The sequence below is a fragment of the Borostomias antarcticus genome, assembly GCF_949987555.1.
Source record: "Borostomias antarcticus genome assembly, chromosome: 25".
NCBI lineage: Eukaryota > Metazoa > Chordata > Actinopteri > Stomiiformes > Stomiidae > Borostomias > Borostomias antarcticus.
Genome location: NC_140258.1, coordinates 9,431,639 through 9,448,612, shown reverse-complemented (window position 1 = coordinate 9,448,612; position 16,974 = coordinate 9,431,639). Strand labels below are relative to the sequence as shown.

The 16,974-nt window shown below is 45.1% G+C and overlaps 2 protein-coding genes across 3 annotated transcripts in view; one reads left to right on the top strand and one right to left on the bottom strand.

The window, feature by feature from the left end:
* Positions 1–4,400, top strand: part of tjap1 (tight junction associated protein 1 (peripheral)) — a 63,094-nt gene extending 58,694 nt beyond the window's left edge. For both annotated transcript variants that reach the window (XM_084458694.1, XM_084458695.1), the window contains exon 9: positions 2,650–4,400. In XM_084458694.1, the coding sequence (XP_084314820.1) occupies positions 2,650–4,158 (1,509 nt within the window). In that variant the 3' untranslated portion in view covers positions 4,159–4,400. The remainder of the gene's footprint in view (positions 1–2,649) is intronic.
* A 6,628-nt stretch (positions 4,401–11,028) lies between these two features.
* Positions 11,029–16,817, bottom strand: lrrc73 (leucine rich repeat containing 73). Its single transcript, XM_084458709.1, has 6 exons — positions 15,904–16,817; positions 15,440–15,600; positions 15,047–15,169; positions 13,935–14,035; positions 11,886–12,090; positions 11,029–11,283 (listed from the first exon to the last, which is right to left on the bottom strand). Exons 1-6 carry the CDS (start codon positions 16,173–16,175, stop codon positions 11,213–11,215), a joined length of 933 nt encoding a protein of 310 aa, XP_084314835.1. The 5' UTR covers positions 16,176–16,817; the 3' UTR covers positions 11,029–11,212.
* Positions 16,818–16,974: the final 157 nt, after the last annotated feature.

Below are 16,974 nucleotides of genomic sequence, written 5' to 3'. Positions count from 1 at the left end.
TGTGAAGGAGGTGGAGGCTCCATCTTGCCACCAGGCTGTTGACTAAAAGATGTGTAAACACTGAAATGCCGTCAGTGGTGCTTATGTCTGGATTCTCAACCAGTGGTGGTTCTAGAAGGTTTTACCTGGGGTGGCAAAAGGGTGGCACGAGGTTCCAGCAGGGAACAAACACATTTCAACTTCAGAGATTTCCATTTCTGCATTCTCTGGTGATTCTTGCGATGTTAATCACATAAGACAATGTAAAATCACCTTATCGAGCACTTAACCCAGTCTTGCATGCAATAAAACTTACAACAATTACAGTTTTAGTTTTTAATAGAAATGATTTTCAGCTCCCATCATTCCCAGGACAGATGTGTTGTTTTCAGCCATTCTTTTGTATTCACCCCATGAAATCATTGCATTCATATGTGTAAATACTCTTGGGGGCATTTGAAGAGGCAAAATGTCTGCATACAAAGCAGTATGCTGCATCCTTGGATTGAGAATATTCCAGCCAGGGATGCTCTTTAGACCACTCACTGTGGAAAGATCTTCTTGCCCCTCCCCATAACGTTTGCAGAAAGGCGTTCAGATGTGGCTGCATCGGTCCATCAGTTTTATATTTTGATACATCTAAAATGAGAGAAAAGAAGCAATTAGGGCAATTCATTTAGTACTGTATCAGTACTTACTAAACAATCCAACTGTCCTACTCAAATCCCATTTGCCCACTCACAGCCTAGTGTGAAGCACCTTGCATTAACTTCAACATCAGTCTAAACCATGCACAATTCCACCCCGTAGAACCGCCACTGCGTCTGAGAGGAAGAACATCAGACGGACGAGCAGGCAGGTATTATTGAGTCATCCCGTACCCAGATGAGTCACTTTGGGGGAAGGGGGTCAGAACGTGCCCGTGTATACAAATAACCCCCACTGTGATCCTATCAGGCAGACAGGAGCCATCTGTGGGAGATTTGATGCAGTCTTGAGATTGCCAAAGGAAACACTAGGCAATTATCCAGCATGGCAGGAATCTTCCAGAGCCAGTCGGCGGGGCGGTCTAATCGCTGGAGTGTATTGGCACCACGAGTACCCATTCACACTGCTGCACATGGGGTGGTTCTGTGACAGAGCTCGGCGATTTTCTATCCCACGTATTATAGTGCATAATAGTATATCCAGTTCAACCTGCCACTCCATTGTTACACAGTGCATATTTTTACTTGCTAAATGTATGAATTTGCACTGAGGCAGCTGTTTATTCGACTGTAGCATGGAAATGGCCATGACCATGAACATCAGTGGATCTTGGTGGATTTACACCACTCGTATTTTTGTGTTCTATAATTATGCCGGCGTGCAATAGAGGACAACAAAGACGAGGATCCCTGGAATTAAAAACTCTGCGTCTTGAGCTGTTGGTCTGTATATATATCTAGCAGTACTGTCTGACGTGTCACCTCGGTACTTATGTGTGTGATGTCGGGCACATGGGGAAGAGCTATTGTCATGAGTCACGACTTGTGTTTGTGGAGATCACGGGTACGTCAACGTCCAGTAGAGCAGCGAAGGTGTCACGCTGGCAGTCCGGCACACGAGCCCCCCGCACTCTGGCATTTATCAGCGGTAGCATCAGCTTGGTGCCCCCCAGGATCGTTAGGCTTGGGGCAGCAGGGCTGTGGAATCACTAATTTTCTTTGCCCAGCCTCGACCAATCACACCGGGGATACTGCAGATTAGTCTTTGCAGAGGTCTTTTTTCCTTTACCCTCTCGTTTCTCTTTCTTACTCGCCACACTTCACTTCAGTGATCATCTCATTGGAGGTGAGCCCTTTCTCTCTCCAAGGAGCCCCAGACAGAAAGTTAACAAGGTGACAAGTGCCCCCATCAGACTACTGATTGAGGTTGAGATAGTCTTCTCTCTGACTTCTCTCTGTTCTCTCCCATTTGCATCTACTGTGACACTGTCTGGTACTGACCTGAGTGTCTCGCCTATTATAGAAAGACACCAATCTTTTGATTGCAGAATTTCTCAGTCCTGGTTCTGGGGTACCTTCTGGAAAATGTTAAGATCTCTCCAAGCATTAACACATTGGAATCTACTAATCATCAAATGTGATTATGCACAGGCTCTTGGGATTGTTGAATCAGGTGTATTGTGCACATTGAAAAAATGCATTTCCCAAATTCCTTTCAACTTCGACTATGAAATCCTGAAATATATACCTTTACAAATGATCATTAACCATTGAAGAACTGAACCTCACATATCATATATATATGAACAGGTTTCATTTGGATTTGAACATGGTGTCCCTGCAGAGAGTGGGAGAGAGAGAGGGAGGGAGGTCTCTAGCACTAAGTTAAGTCGTATAATATTCCCAAAAAGAGCTCTTTAAGTGGCTGTCCGTGCTGTTGAAAAGCATGACGAGTCAAGAATGATTTGTCATCACCTGGCAAGATGCAGGTTTTTAACATTATTACTCTTTAATATTGAGAATTAGGTTATTGTGATGGTGCAGGCAGTTACTCTCATCATTGAACAACATGTTCTCTATGCAAGTAACATCAAATAACTTTTTGCCCTGAAATTCAGACTTACGGTCAAAACAATATGACAATATGTGTGTGTTTGCAAATGTATGTGTGTGTCTCTTCCAGCTGCCATCTGAGCTACAGGACATGGTGAACAAGCACATGAAGAGCAGCCTGCCTGAGAGGAGCCCCGGTTCCTCCCAGGGGCCCCAGGGCCAGGACCCCGACACCCTGAGCCTGACCCCAGCAGACGTGGTGCCCACCTCCGTCATCGCCCGCGTCCTGGAGAAGCCTGAGCCCTTGGTGCTGAACTCGGCCCAGTCTTGCAGCAGTGCCGGCAGACCGGTGGCCGAGGACGTGTTCGTCCACGTGGACATGACGGGTCCCCAGGCCGAGGGGGGCAGGGGAGGAGGAGGAGGAGGGAGAGAGAACGGCGGCCCCGCCCACAGCCGAGGCCCCGCCCAGAGCAGCGGCGGCGGCAGCAGCCACGAACTCCTCCAGCAGAACGGCATGTGCCGCAGCCAGAGCAGCCTGGACGGCCATTCGGGGGAGGAGGGAGCGGCGCCCTCCTTCGAGAAGCTCAACCCCTACCCGGCTCCGCCCCCGCCACACCCGCTCTACCCCGGGCGCAAGGTGATCGAGTTCACGTCCGACGAAAAGGTGAAGATCCCCAAGAACAGCCCGCTGCCCAACTGCACGTACGCCACGCGGCAGGCCATCTCCCTCAGCCTAGTGCAGAACGACGAGGAGGCTGCCGATCGCCAGCAGCGCACCGTGCCCAACAGCCCCGCCGTGTCGGATGGCGGCTGGCGCTCCGGGGCCTCTTCCTCTTCGGGGGGGAGCGGCGTCGCTGGTGGCAGAGGGGCGGTGGAGCACAGCGGCCGTACCCCACCGCAGCTGGACGCGGCGGAGCCCCTCTCCAGCCAGTCCAGCCCGTTCAGCAGCCCCCCGCAGCCCCCCAGCGTTTTCGCCAGCTCGGGCAGCTCCGAGGAGGACCTGCTGGCCAACTGGCAGCGCATGTTCGTGGAGAAGATGGCGCCGGCCTCCGAGGGCACCCTGGTCAACCGGACCTCATTCAGCAGCGAGACGGTCAAGGACCTCCAGAGGAGCCGGGGCACCAAGTCCGTGGGCGGCGGAGGAGGGTCGGACAGGGGGACGCCGCGGGGGGCGTACTCGGACGGGGAGGAGGGCTCGTCCGCACTCAGCTGGACGGCCAGTCGAGAGTCCAGCCTGGACACGGACACCAGCAGCGTGGCCGAGCTGCGCACCAGGAGGGGGCAGTACAGAGCGGACTTCTCCCAGGAGGAGGGCGAGCGGCTACTGATGAACCTGGAGCCCCTGGATCGCGACGAGGACGGCGCCGGCGGCGATGCGGCCATCGCGGCGGGAGGATCCAGCCCGGCGGAGGACCAACAGAAAGAGTTTGTGGAGGAGCGGGACGCCCTGCCCCAGGGCTTCCCCGTCGTCGCCGCCGCCGTCCCCTGCGAAGTGGATGACCACCCTGGGCAAACCCTCACCGCCAACACCCCTGCACCCGGGCGGCCCCCGAAGAGCCCCAAGAGGATGGGCGTGCACCACCTGCACCGCAAAGACAGCCTGACCCGGGCCCAGGAGCACGGCAACCTGCTGGACTGACAGAGCGAGGGCGCTCCCTTGTGTCATTTCCACTGGTGATGAACTAACTCTCCCTTTCTCTGGGAACTTTTGGTCGTACCAGCGAAGAGAGAGATGACCGGACCAGCATAACTGTATGCAGGCCTATACCCTCGTTGCTGCTTTGTCTCTGAGTGGTCAGGTCACGAAATTCACCCTCTCTGTCTCTACTGAAACTCTAGTAAAGCTTGTTGTATTTCATGAGAGGTGTGGGTGTGTGTGTAACACCCGACTCTAACCTGGACACAGTTCGAAAAGCCATTGTGAACTGGGAGCTGAAATCTCCAGGAACAGAACAGACGTTCCGAGACCCCCCCCCCCCCCCCCCCCCCACCAGAGCCGTGTCTAAAACAGCTTTGAACTGTTTCAGAGAGGAGAGGTGGCGACTCCAGGATATTAGCCATACCTTGTTGTTTCCTGTGTGTGTGTGTGTGTGTGTATAAACACCCAACCAGTATGCGTACTCATGGAACAGACAGATGGAGCTGCAGCGTTTTAGCGTCCCCAGAGAGGCTGATCATGCAGAACTGGGAAAATAAACAATATGAATAGTTTAGCCTTCTTTCCTTTTTTTGTTTTCTTTTACCCTTGATTTTTTTTGCCTTCCCAGACAAATAATATAGCATGCAGGCATCTGATCTAACATCTGAGTGTAGAGGGCAAGCACCTACAGTATAATCCTGCTTCTCTTTCTCACACACACACACACACGCACGCGCGCGCGCACATACACAAACACACACACACTCTCAGTGCCTATCCCTCTCTATCTAATGGGCTCTCAAAAGCCCTCTCTTATGTCCCCTGAAAACATGTTGTAGCCCTCCACTGAAGTACAGCAGTCCTTTGAGGACCATCCATATGCTCACTCTTCTGTAAATGACCGTAAACAACACAAGGACTTGAAAGGTCATGCTCAATCAACCCACGCAATTCTAACACTGATTTCCTGAAAGTTATTTTATGATATTTGAGTTTTGTCTTTCAGTGATAGGGTTAGGGTTTACACATTGATTATGTTTTCATTTAAAATATTATTTTGTCATTGTGAGAACGAATCACCTAAGCAAGTCTTAAAAACAGTTATGGAAAGAATGCCATCAGTTTAATTCTCTCAAGTTAAGTCAAGCTCATGTATTCAAACTGTAATCCAATCTGCATTATCATTTCTGTATCTTGATATGGGACAGAAAATATATATTGACCTTACTATTACAGTTAATTTCTCCTGTGGTGCGTTATTGATCGGCTTATTTGATTTTTACTGTGACTGTATTTCCACGTGAAGAAACCAACAAACGAAACTGTTCACCCTCTCACTGTACACAAAGTATAACAAACGCAGACCCTAACACAGGGACAGTATTTCTCACAAGAGCCAAGCCACCATTGGTTCCAGGATATGCTGTGGAAAGTTAACGTCTGGGATCGGCCTCAGAATAATCCTCCCTGAAGATGCCTTCAACTCATTCTACACCTCTGCTGTCTGGAATGTATTCAATGTGAGCGAGCAGCTAACTGTAATGCAATATCCAGTCCAGAACATCTTAAGTGAGCATAAATATGAGTCATCTTACTATCCGTGGGTCTGCTTCGGTGTCTGCATTAGGCTGAAGGTGTGTGTGGTACTGGTGACCTGGTTGAGGACTATGGCAGTCTTTCTGTTTATTGACAGTTGATGAGTATTTGGATCTTTGGCTGGTGTATTCTTTAACCTAGAGCCAGTCAACCTCTGTTATGTGGTTCCACCAAGATTGCCCTACCAAGTACACTCTGTAAAAGAGGAAATGGATATGGGACATATTTTCCTCTGTGTTCAGCCAGTTCATTTCAGCAGTGTGGGAAACTACATGTTCTCATTCTCTCATTTAAAGTGAGTACCAGACTGACAGTGTTGCAAACTGTATTATTTGTTTGAATTTAATCTGGAATGTAATCATGATTTATGTAGAATTTCTTTTCTTGGTTGATCCCGACCATTTTCTTCCACACTACTGTATGGATATGTACCATTCATCAAGAGATTATGCTAGTGATTTTAGAGATATATTTTATTTGCTTGTGTGTTCCTTTTGGAATTTCATTTTGGTCCTGTTCTGTATAATCAATTGTCATAGCAGTCTGTGTTCAGCGATGTTGGTTTTTACTAGTTCTACGTAATCCATCAAACTTTGCTCATCCTGTCTTGAAGTGGCATTGCTTCACCGCATAGCTTTACCATGATAAGGGTCATGCTTTACTGAAGAAAAAGTCTGCAATGCATTTGAGTTTTTCGTCATGGTCGGCATGTTGCCTTTCTAACAGCTGGTTGATTGTGTGGTGTTAGTCTCATACGGTCTTGCTGTGGTATTTATTCCCAATTGGAGAACACCTCAGAGGGCGCAGTGGCCTTCGGCATAGGGCTCTACTGTACCAGGAAGTCATACATAGGGCTCTACTGTACCAGGAAGTCATACATAGGGCTCTACTGTACCAGGAAGTCATACATCCTCACATGCAGATATGCTCTGGTGTGTGCAAGGTGTGTCTCTAACCTGTCTTGAGTGTTTCATTTCAACCCTCCCACTGTGGAATATCATTTCAGGTCTATTGGCAGTGCATGCTGGAACATCATCGTATGTATATTAACATCCCTCATGACAGCAAAATACTGTACCACTCAAAGTATATGTTATCCTACCACTCACTACACATATAGATGTAGCATTAGTCAGCCTTTTCAAATGTGATATTGCTCACCCTTTCCGAAATGGCAGTTCTAAGACTTAAGGGGAAGCCTACTAGACATATCAGGAAATTGGCAAAATTGTTATGGTAAGTAACGTTTCCACCCGCCAGCCGGCTAACGGGGTCATGTTTAAGGTGATTGTATTCCCTCCAGACCACAGTGAACCCCCAGACAGACTCTGGTCTTTCTCCGTATGCTGTATTCAGCGTTTCTGATGCACTCCTCTTTGAATAATTCAACATCCTTTTTTCCTTCAGCCTGACGTTCTGGCAGGAGGCTGGGACCAAGTGCTCCCAAATACTCACAATTTATATACCCCCCTTTTTACATCCATGTCCTTAGATTTCACTCTTTTCTTTTGCTTACAGTTCATTGCATTTTACTTTTTGGATTGTTTAAATGCTGTTAATAGAACCCTTAATGAATAAGAGTGGTAACAGCCATTGACTAAATAATTCATGTTTTATTACCGTCAGAAATAGGCCTCTAATAGTTCAAAAAGAGGGAGGGAGGGAGGGAATAGTCTGTCATGGTCCGGAACGTGGAAATGTACGTTTTTAATATTTAATGGGCTCATCAGATGGGCTGTAGACAAGGTTTTGTGCAAATACCAAAAAACTAAGTTGGAAATGAAAAAAGAAATGTCAGGGCCCACTAATGTACGGTGTGTATAAATAGGCCTTTACATCTGGTCTCCTGCAACTTTAATGGCTCCTTCATGAATATAATTGAACACATCAGAGGCTTAAACGTGGCTTCTTTGTTCCAGGTTCCAGGCCCACCAAGATCCACGATACCAGAACTCTGTCTTAAATGTCATTCCTGTCACTCCCTTTTATGTATTTTTCATGTTATGTCATAGCACTCTATAGATTCATATGTACTTGAATATCTATAGGTTACATCTGGTAGACAGATGAGGCAATTAAAATAAACTCTCCTTTTCATATACCAGACACGTGTAATGTGCCTCAGAGGCCAAACAGAGGGAAGTATCGCAAAGTAGCATCATACATGATAAACTTACACTCAAAGGCCCCATTAGAAGCTCTTGATAAATTGATGCAGTTCCAGAATGCCTGTCCAGATGACACATCTAGCTCCTCCCCCAGAGGACTAGGCTGCTCTCACGCTCTCTCATCATGGTGGTGTTCCTCCCAATTCACTTCAGATCATTTGGTCTGAAGCACCATGTCTTATGTCACTGTTTTATTCTCTATTGGTAATGAATGAAATACATACTGTCAGCTACACATTGCCTGTCAGTGAAATAATGTTGGTGTTTTTGTGACTGAATCGAATGAGGATGGTGTACAAATTAGACACTGGATTTTTAGAGGTATTTTACAGTTGATTTGGTATTTTACGTTTGTTTTCTGCTAGTGTGAGACTGTTTTGTGGGCCCCATGTCCGTTTCCACGGGAGCAAAGACTTGACTCACTTTACCCTTGTTTGTTACAGGGTTCACAGAAAAAGAGCATCAGTCTTGCTTGTTGTTGAGAGTGGCAGTCAAATTATTCTCTCATACTGAGAAAATTGTGTGCACTGTTGTTCTTTTTCTTTGGTTGCATTTTCCTCACTCTCCCGATGCCATGTCTGTTCTTCTGTGGCTTTGTAGATTTCCTTTGATTTTGATGTATGTGGGTAGGTTTTCATGGTCAAGTAGGTGTACCATGTGATTTTATTTCCTTCCTGTTTAAAAATGACTTTTAAAAAAAAAACTACAAAAAGACTGTTAAACCTGTACTAATTTTATTTTCTGAATTTGTAAACTGATGATGTATATTTTAAAGTAAATAAAATATTTTAAACTTTGTAGTATGGTTATGTTGAATGTGTAATTGATGTACCCAATGGGATTATTTTATTTTTTGGGAACATTCAGTTATCTGCAGCAATAACAGTACATGTAGCTCTTACCCAAGTGTGCCCCCTATTGGTAACAGCGCTTGTGTCCTGTACTTGTATTTAGCAACCCTCACTAATCCAATTTGATCTAGCTTTTACAACAATAGTAACCTAAATTGTTCCTTTGTGAATTGTATTTTACCCTACTTGTCATACTTGTTTGAATGACATGAGCTATGTTCAAGAAAAGCACTACGTGAATTGCACACATACTAACACTTTTTCTCACACCATATTCATAAAGTTTTGTCATAGATTGAGTTCAACTCAGGTTAAGTCCATTAATGAACTGGATCTTGTTGCAGATCCAATTAGATTCCCCTCCTGAAATGATGCCTACATTGTCTAGGAAACTATGAGTCATTATTGAATTAATGTCCCATTTTAAAAATTCTCCACAGTAGCATTAGATTGCAGAATAGACAATTACCCAGCAGTGAACTAGCAGTCTCCCTAATGGCCTTCAGTTCTACAGTATCTGTTGTATATTTGTGTGTGTGTGTGTGTGTGTGTGTGTGTGTGTGTGTGTGTGCGCACGTGGCCAAGTCTCTGGTCTCTGACAGACCTATACACAGGCCATTCAGTGTGTGGTACCCATTTTGACTGCAATGGATATTTCAAGTAAAGAAGGCCCTTGTTGGTTCTCACTTAGCATGGGCCTAATAATCAGTCAATGGCAAATCTACTGTAGACTATTTAAATGGATATTAATACCCACATTAATGTCATTATGATCCACATGGGGTATTAATTACTGTCCTTGATGACTATTTAATATGCCAGGTGCTCAGCCCTCAGAGTCTAGTGAGTAGTGGTTTCAAATGAAACAGGATCATCATATCCCATTACAAATGCAGGAAACGGTGATACTGAAAGTAAGCCCTCTTTGTCCCAGTCACTCAGCAACTTGGGAGACGGATCCAAGATGTCCATTAATTATGGAGCCTCCTTTCCACTCATTATCTAGCAGTGTCATACTGGGACAGAGATCACCAGGGATGGGTGATATAGTTCTTATACAATGTCTGTTTTCATCATATCTTTCCCCCCAAACCACCGAAATCCTGTCTCATAGGATTACAAAGTAGATCACTGATGAGCTAACTGCTATGGAAGTGATTACTTGACAAACTGAATGTGACATGGGAAGAGATAGGAGTGATGAGGGAGCTTTTACATAGACTTTTCTATCAGTTGGTCTGGGGGATGCAGCAATGAATGGGCACAGAATTCTTTATCTGCTTCTTAGAATCTCAGCACAGATAACTGTTTCCTTGCCAACCATCACAGAATGACCTTGGTGTTTTGTACTCAACCCAGAGCATGAAGATAGGACTTGTTAGAGAGGCTTGGCGCCAAAGTTACAGAGAATCTGCAGCACAATGTCGTAGGTTAGAAATGTTTTGAACAAATGAGAGCTCGAACAAAGGGATTTGGTGACTTATATGACTCCTATTCACCACATTACAAAGACAGCCAGATGGCAGCAAAGTCATGGAAAGAGATTTCCACAAACATCGGTTTGGACGTCACCTTATGTGCAAGGAATAGAAGAACATGAGGGACAAGTATGTTCGCATGAAGAAAAACCTAGCCAAGAAGAATGGTGGGAAGAAAGTGCCTGCTTTGTTTGTTTCTTTCCTGGCTGGCAGGAAAGAGTCTCTGGTCAGACCTATACACAGACCATTCAGAGCTCCGAACACCGCACCTGAGAAACACAAGATGTAAAAACTGTTGTAGCTTTTGTGTAAGAGAGAGAGGGGGGGGTATTAGTATAGAGGAGGGATGAGAATGTGGGAATGATGAAACAGTACACCACTGCATTGTCGTCATGACGGCGCTGGGTTGCTGCACTGATGCTAAGACTGCTGACCCCACACAAATTATGTTTGAGACATTCTACAGTTTCAAGATTAAAATGAAAGTATTGTATTCTGTGGAAAGAGAGATGGCCAGTTAGGACTAAAGAAAACAGCACTTTACTAGGCGCCCAAGGCTACTGGATTGCATTAATATAAATGACAATCAATAAACAACTCAAAAAGACAAAAAGTTATAAGAAGATGTAAACAGATTTATTCTGACATCAGACCATCACAACAATCCTATATAGTCGATCTATCAGAGCATACATACATTCATTGGTTACATAATCTTTGAATATGAACTATAAATACAGTACATGTTTAAAATAAATAATTCACTATTGCCTATAAGTCACTTGGTGTGTGTTAAGGTATTGTGCCTGCTCCAATAAAACTATTCTGCTTTGTAGGAGTGCTACAGGTCATGCAAAAGTGATTGGTTGCACGCTATGTAATAGTGTGATCTTGCAAATGAGAAGTGCAGAACAAAAACTATATCAAATCTATATCAAACTGAAGTAGGAAGGGTGTGGATTCACATCTCAGTCTCAGCCAGTAGGCTCTCACCTAGACCTGAAGTCAGCAGGATCATCTGGGGGTTGGAGTCTGCAAGGGTCAGAGACAATGGGAGACCGGTTTAGGACTACAAATTCTACAGCATTCCTCAAATAGGAACAAGCTCACTCTTAAGCAACTGGATTAAGGTGTGTGTCTTTAACCCCCAAAACTGAGATTTGAAGGGCAAATGTGGGGTTTACGGCAGCTTACACTAAAGGGTTAATCTAGTATCTGCAAGACTCCAGTCCTCCAGAACAGTATGTGGACCTATGTCTACGGTACCTGTATATCAAAGCCAAATAAGACATGGATCTACCCTTTATAGAATATGACAAATTAGGATCGGTTATAGGATAGGAAATAAATACAGTATATCCTGTACTATTACTGATAGGACTACTAGGCCATAGGTATGTCATATCAAGACTGTATGGATAGAAGAAGGATAGAACATAGATCTGGCATGTCTAGACACAATAACACGGAAAGACAGACCACAGACCCATCCTACTCTATCTACAGGGAGCCAGCGAAGGATAGGATATATCTGCCATGTCAAGACGATGACATGACAGATCTGTCCTCTCAGATCTACCGCTAGGAAGGAGAGGACAGGGCGCATTGGTTTCATTGGCCAGCTCAGCCCTTACTGCTATGGGGGAGCCAGGTTGTTTTCTCCCGAGTGGGGAGCAAGGCGCTGCCATGGGGGGCCGCCTCGACCTCCTTGTCATCCTCCTCCTCGCCCTCAGACAGCAGGTCGGAGATCTGCTGCTGCAACTCGGGACTGATGGCGTTCTCGGCCAGAACCAGCACACGCAAACAGGTGGGGTAGTTCTCCACCATGTCCAGGAAGACCTGAGGGGACAGACAGGGGCCAAGGGAGAGAGGAGGAGAAAAGCAATGTATAAACTCTGATATACGTTTATGTCATCTATTGTCATTCTAGATCAGGCATCACCAAGGGGAAGATATTTCACAAGCGAGGAGACAAATCACTTGTGTATTCACACGTGGCTTCTTAAAAAAAAAAAAAGTAGAAAAACAATTTGCTTCAATGTTGAAGCCTTTATGAAAAGAAATAGCTGTGTGACATTCTCAGGCCTTCTCTCCAAGCACACGATGACAAAACAGCGGAATCTTTTCTGTCAGGCAATTGCCTGAGACATTCTTTATAAATCGGCTAGCTGTGGACAGGGGGAAGAAAAGAGCGAAAGGCAGTATAAATAGAAGAGTTAACCCCCAAGCCTGGAGCACATTTGCAATTGCACTTGCCATTGAACAGGCTACTGCCCTGCTGACTCACGCAGAGGTACAGTTTGGAAGATTTGGAGACTATCTTTTCACAGTTGGGGGTAAGCACGTTGTTACTGCGAATAGGATACAAGGTCACAGGTCAATACCACTGAGAGTATGAGAGGGGAGCGGCGCCTGACGAGCTGTCGAGATGAAGAGCTCTTTGATCTGAGAGCACAAAGAGGCCTGCGACTCACCAGACTCAGGCTGTACTACCCCTGGGCCATGTTCAGCTCCCCATTCAGACCCCAGTTGCCTCAAATTGATCTGCATGGGCATGATGATAAGAGCCATTTCATCTCTTAAGAAAGTGGATTGGACTCCATAATTAGACTTTTTGAGAAGAGGAGGGCTCTGATGCTGGCAATGATATTGTGCTGGTGTTGATTTTATATGTAATAGTGCCACCTAATGGACATTTGCCAGACTTCCAGATGCACATATTGTGTTAATATTTTGTTATGTTGGAGATGGATCTTTAGATAGTGTGTGAAACAAAATGGCTGTATAACATTTATTTCTTTGTGAAAACACTGAAAACTAGCATACGTGATGACTATTATGAGTTATTGGGGCGGCTGTAGCTCTTGTGGAAGTGTCCTTGGGCAAGGCACTGAACCTCAAATTGCTCCCAATGAGCAGGCGAGCACCTTGCATGGCAGCTGCCGCCATTGTAAAGTGCTTTGGATAAAAGCGCTATATAAGTGCAGTCCATTTACCATTCATTTATTGAGCAAATGTACACCAAAAAGGGTTGGGTGTGTAACTTTGGGTGGGGTATGTAACTTTCTCACTGCAATCGAACTATGAGCTGAATTTGAGGGAATATTTAGTGTGCCAGGGTAAATTCAGTCTGTTTCGCAGTTACAGTGCGTGGAGTTTGGGTACGCCCACATTCCCACATAAGGCTGTAGAAGAACGCTCCGTGTTGCTAATTAAATCTCAGCACGTACACGCACGACCAGATGTGGCCATGCCTCTATTGGAGGAGGCATTGTCAGCTCCAAGCTGCATTTATTCTAAAGCTTTGTTGTAGTTCCCCCAAAACTGCATTTTAGAATTCCTGTAGCAGAGCCACAATGAAAAGAATAGAACTTGCACAATGGTATGCTCCAGAACAAACATTTTACTTGACAAAATTTTGCTTGAAACATTGTGATTATTACCTAACCCAGCACCCCAAGTAGAGATGTGCCTATCTTTTCTACTTTTCTTTAGCAGACCCAAACAGTGGTCTAATTGTTTCACAACAGGAATTCATTCACTGATACCTCTCCATTTACCTGGGTACAGGTGTGTTCTTCAGAGGTGTGCATGCATGTACTTCCTATTTACTACAATTTGACGTATGACTGCTCTCACGTATGTGGTAATGCTTAGAGGATGCTGGTGTAGCTGGTCCAGACCTGTGCTGACTGGTTGGTGAGTCCGGTTCCCTCCAGGTCCAACACCTCCAGAGTTCTACTGGAAGCCACAGCCACCGCCAGCATGCCTGCTATCTGGTCCCCTAGAAAACCAGCAGAACTCAGAACCAGGCCATGACGACGCTTAGAGGCTGAGGCTGTAACTATAATAATAACATTAAATTAAGTTGATTGATTGGATTGGTTGTCATTCAGATGGATGAGTCCAGTAGTTTCCTCTCACTATTTCTCTGTGTCCAAGCTGACTCTGGGGAATCTAAACTGAAGATAACCTGTTTCTCAGACAACCTCCTTCTGAGCTTTGTCTCTCTAGGCAAGGCAAGTTTATTTGTATAGCACATTTCAACAACAAGGCAATTCAAAGTGCTTACATGAGACATTAAAAGCATCTAGTTAGAGCGGCCAGGTGGTTGTCATGGAGACACGCCTGAATAACACTGATTGGACACTGCAGGAGGTAACTGGCCAGTATAATGAATATCATTGGTATTTCAAGTGTTTTGCTCCTATGCAAAAATGTGTCTGCATCACCCTATCGAGCTGAACTCTTGTACCATCATACTCCAGTTAGAGCACAGAAGTTGACCAATCTGTTGCAACTGGATGTTCCAAGATCCAGGCTCAAAAATAGAGGCGACTCAGCCTTTGCGGTGGCTGCCCCTAATCTCTGGAAGTTTACTTATCCACATAAGAAGTGCCCCGACCTTAGGAATGTTTAAGTCGTTGTTAAGGACCCACCTCTTCTCATTGGCATTCAATTCGAGGTGAGCTTGACCCCGCAATGTAATTTTAAATTGTGCTGCTATTGTGTGTATTTATTATTATTATGTTGATTGTTATTTTTTATAGCTGTTTCTCATATATTAGCCTGTTCAGCACTTTCGTCAACTATGGTTTTAAATGTGCTATACAAATAAAGTTTGACTTGACTTCTATAGATTCTATGAGAAACACTACCCTAATGTTATATTGTGAATCGTTATTTCAAAGAACGTATGGTTTATGGCATTAAATGTGTTAACAATTAAGTACATGACACTTATCCAGGTAGGCTAAATGTCATCTTGGAGGTGTGCAAGGTGACTAGTGCTGACCTAGGGGGTTGTAGTCCAGGTTGAGGACTCGTAGCTGGGAGCTGTGGGCCACAGCGATAGCCAGTCGAGCCCAGCCCTTGGTGGTGATGCCTGGGTTAGCACTCAGGGTCAGCTCCCGGAGACCTATGGACACATGGATATCTGTTACCATCAAATGACCTTCAGTATCACAAGACCATAGCCTGGAGTATGCTCATACAACAAACTTGGGTGACTCTGGCTTCTGAGTTTAAGCTTCAAAACGAAAATAAATATGAATAAATACAGGCCTAGGTCAATGTGAGTGAGTCATGAATGAGGGAATCGTGTGAATTCTAGAGTAGAAGTGGTGTCAGGCATTTTTTTTACGAACTAAAAAGACCACATCAGACAGGCCCAGTATGGTCAGGGTACCTGATTTGGCTCCATCCGGGGGCAGCATGCCACAGATGAGCCTCAACGCCTCGTCACCCAGCAGACAGTCCCCCAGGTCCAGAGACACCAGGGACGGGTGTGTGGACAGGGCCGTGTTCAGAGTGACCAGTCCTGCATCCAATAGGGGGCTCCCATGGAGACTGTGGTATGTGTATGAGAAAAAGAGGGAGATATAGGGGGCACATGCACACAAAAAGATTGTGTGTATGGGTATGTATGGGCATCACTTGTATTTTACTGTCACTTTCAAACCAGATTACTTTTTTTTTTTAAAGTCAATCAAAGAATAACACAACACAGATTTATTCAATAAATGTTCAATAAATTAAGGTTACTTCTTCATTATTCAATAATAATAAGCATTATTAATAACAATTAAGCATTATTAATTACAAAGTCAACGAAACAAGACACTAAATAATCAGCAGTTTCCTTATACTTACAAGAGGGTCTGAATGGATCTGTTGGCTTTGAGGGCATCGGCCAGGTATTTCGTCCGGCTGATGCTGGAGACCACGCCGAGGTTCAGGTTGAGTTGAGCCAGAGACTGGGACTCTGCCACGCCGCGACAGACCCTGCCGAAGTCTCGGTCTGAGAGCTGGCATCCTCGGACTGACAGCAGCCTCACGCTATCCTCCTTCAAGCTGTCGCATATGTCCTTTATTTCGGCCCCCGATAGAGCCTCCCCAGTTATCTGAATAGAACCTGGCAGCATTTTGGTCAAGTCGTGTACATTCAAGGTTAGTACCCAGCTGAAGTAGCTTGCATTTTAGGCTCAAAATTAAAAAATCTAAGTTACATTTATATGCACATGTGCATTTAGTCTCTGAGTGCTACATGTAGGCCTACTGTATGCTATTGTTGGCTTAAGTTATAAAAAAAAACTGGATGACGTGCTGGTAGGGTATTAAAAGTCAATTCAGCCAACAATATCAAAAAGCTATCTGTTCGGCGTCATTCTAACCTAAATGATTAAACTCGTAAAACAGTGCAATATTGATATCATGATGTTCATTAGGGGTACAGAAGTTCAATAGCACTGTTCATGCGGTGAGGTGCTGCAACAATGTTGCTCAATCCTTGCTGCTGCAGGCCATGCGCTGATGCACACGTCCATACACTGAAGTAGTCACGCACAAATACACTCGAATAGTTCCCGGGTTGGTGTCCTTTCAAGTGGCCCAAATGTTGAATCCTGTCATATTTGAGCTGCGGGTTTAAAGCGTTGAAGAAAGACGGTCGTTTGTTTGCCCCCCGTTGCAGGTGTCGGTTACTATGGACACCCTCTTCTCGATGTCACCTACAGTAACAGCCCGACTGTCACATGTTGCTTTTCAGCAAGAATTATTAATGCTATTCTCCCAGCAACGAAGAGCAGTGTACCTTCTTCCCCGAGGCGTTTCCATATGTAATCACACTCACGGTTCGTGCTGCAAATCTAAGCATGATTCTTCAGAGGGAAAGGAATGAACAGAGCAATGGCCGTACACTAGGATATTGGTCACGTGTCATCT